At 38.6% G+C, this 1,865-nt stretch overlaps 1 protein-coding gene across 1 annotated transcript in view; it reads right to left on the reverse strand.

Moving 5' to 3' along the window:
- Window positions 1–1,865, reverse strand: part of LOC107086107 (A disintegrin and metalloproteinase with thrombospondin motifs 18-like) — a 36,547-nt gene that overhangs the window by 2,729 nt on the left and 31,953 nt on the right. The window contains exons 10-11 of the mRNA XM_015376854.1: window positions 827–999; window positions 152–282 (exon numbers count right to left, since the gene is read on the reverse strand). Of these exons, the coding sequence (XP_015232340.1) occupies window positions 152–282; window positions 827–999 (304 nt within the window). The remainder of the gene's footprint in view (window positions 1–151; window positions 283–826; window positions 1,000–1,865) is intronic.

Below are 1,865 nucleotides of genomic sequence, written 5' to 3' on the forward strand. Positions count from 1 at the left end.
TGAAAAATGTTGCATAGTATGCCTTTAAATGATAGAACATGAAAAGTAGGTTATTAAATTAAAGAAATACCCCAACTTTTTCCCCAACTTGATTCTGACACATTCTTTATAAGTCCTAATGCAAATAAAAACCTAAAATAAAATGATTTACCTCACACACTCCGTCAATGCAGACACCTTCTCTCTGGTCGGAGCAGGAGGTGCCGTCTTTCACTTTGCTCGACATGGCAAAGAAAAAGTCAAAATCTTCTGCAATGCAGTAGAGTTTACAGATGTCCTCCTCTGCAGGGAAAGAAAAAAAATGCTACAGAACACTCTTTCTCTTTGACCAGGAGAGTTTAAAATGGAAATGAAAGAAATTGGCAATAGAAGCACTTCTTGGGCCCATTGGTTTATTTTCAAACTCAGATCAGTAATCACAGAAAGGCCTCCAAGGTCCCCTCTGATTAAAACAAATGATGGTGAAGGTGACTTGGACCAAGAACGAATCTGTTCTTCTCCACATGGTCCCTTTCATTCATCAGCAGTTTAAACCAGACTGAGATGACAGCAAAGCTCTTCCTCACCACACTCCCTCTCCCTTTCACGGCGTAACAAAGCCAGCCTGCAGGCTTTCCTTTTGTAAACCTTTCCTTCTGTTTGAGGCTACAGGTAGCTACATGTTTCCCATGCATAAGAAAAAGAACTCAGCAATATTTTCCTGCAGCTCTGTGACTCTGATTATTGCAACAGGAAATAGTTTTCTTTTTAAATTCATTGAAAGGGATCAACGATCACTGAACACAAAAAATACAAACGCATGTCTTTAATCAGCTGACATCCTTACCGTCCACTTTGGTGTAAGGCTTCCACTTGTAGTACCAGCCTCTGAAGGGTTTGCTGTTGTACTCAGCACACTGTTGGGCCCGGAAGTCCAACGCATTGAAAGGGCAGGGCCGAGTGTTACACAGCTGGTTGTGTCGACTTGATCCCGGGCAAAATCTACCATTGTTTTCTGGCCTGGGTTGAGGATACAACAAGGTATATTAATAATGGCAAGTAATATGGAGCTTAAACAGATTTATTGCAAGTTTTTACTGAAAAATATCTTTACATTAGCCTTTCTATTTGACCCTTTATGATTAGAACATAGTTTGATGTTCACACTGACGCCTCAATAGTTCTGCACTGATGCATCTATAAGCCTTTTGCTTATTTTCCTTGAATGTACTTCGGGTTGGAAGTTCCCACCCTGTTGTGCGGATGGATCAAACCTGGCAAACAATCAAATAGTTATATTTAAGTTTGATTTTGTGGATACTCAGAAGCAACTGGCATTAAGCCAACTCAGACAGCAATGGCAACTCAACGTCAGGTAAAAAAAAAAAAAAGCCAAAAAACACTGAAAGAAGTCAAACTTGTTAACGAGCTACGAGAACGTGCAGAAGTGTGCTGCAGTTCTGTGTTTTGGCCAAAGATGGCAGTATCATTTGAAAACTCTGTAATGCCTCTTTGGTCAACTTCAGTGTAGCAGATTATTTTACAAGAAAGATAGGAGGCAATTAGACAAGAACAGCAACAAAATACATTTAGAATTGTTACCAGCATTTCTTGGATGAAAAATTTCGTAATCTGCATTAATAGTCTTTTTATTGATAATAAATATAGATATTGACGACGCATTGACTCCAGCTATTAATATTTGAAATAATATTAGAGAAGCACAATATTGAAATTTAGGCCAATGTCCGTTAAGTTGATATTTTCCAGCCTTTGCAAAATAACAGTTCAGGTATCTCTTTCTGATACTTTAAAAACAATTAATACCGCCAACATTTTTTTAGCATGTCTTCTGCAGAGATGGCAAAAGTACTCACTTTCCGTAC

Source organism: Cyprinodon variegatus, unplaced genomic scaffold (genome assembly GCF_000732505.1).
Source record: "Cyprinodon variegatus isolate N-32 unplaced genomic scaffold, C_variegatus-1.0 Scaffold143, whole genome shotgun sequence".
Taxonomy (NCBI): domain Eukaryota; kingdom Metazoa; phylum Chordata; class Actinopteri; order Cyprinodontiformes; family Cyprinodontidae; genus Cyprinodon; species Cyprinodon variegatus.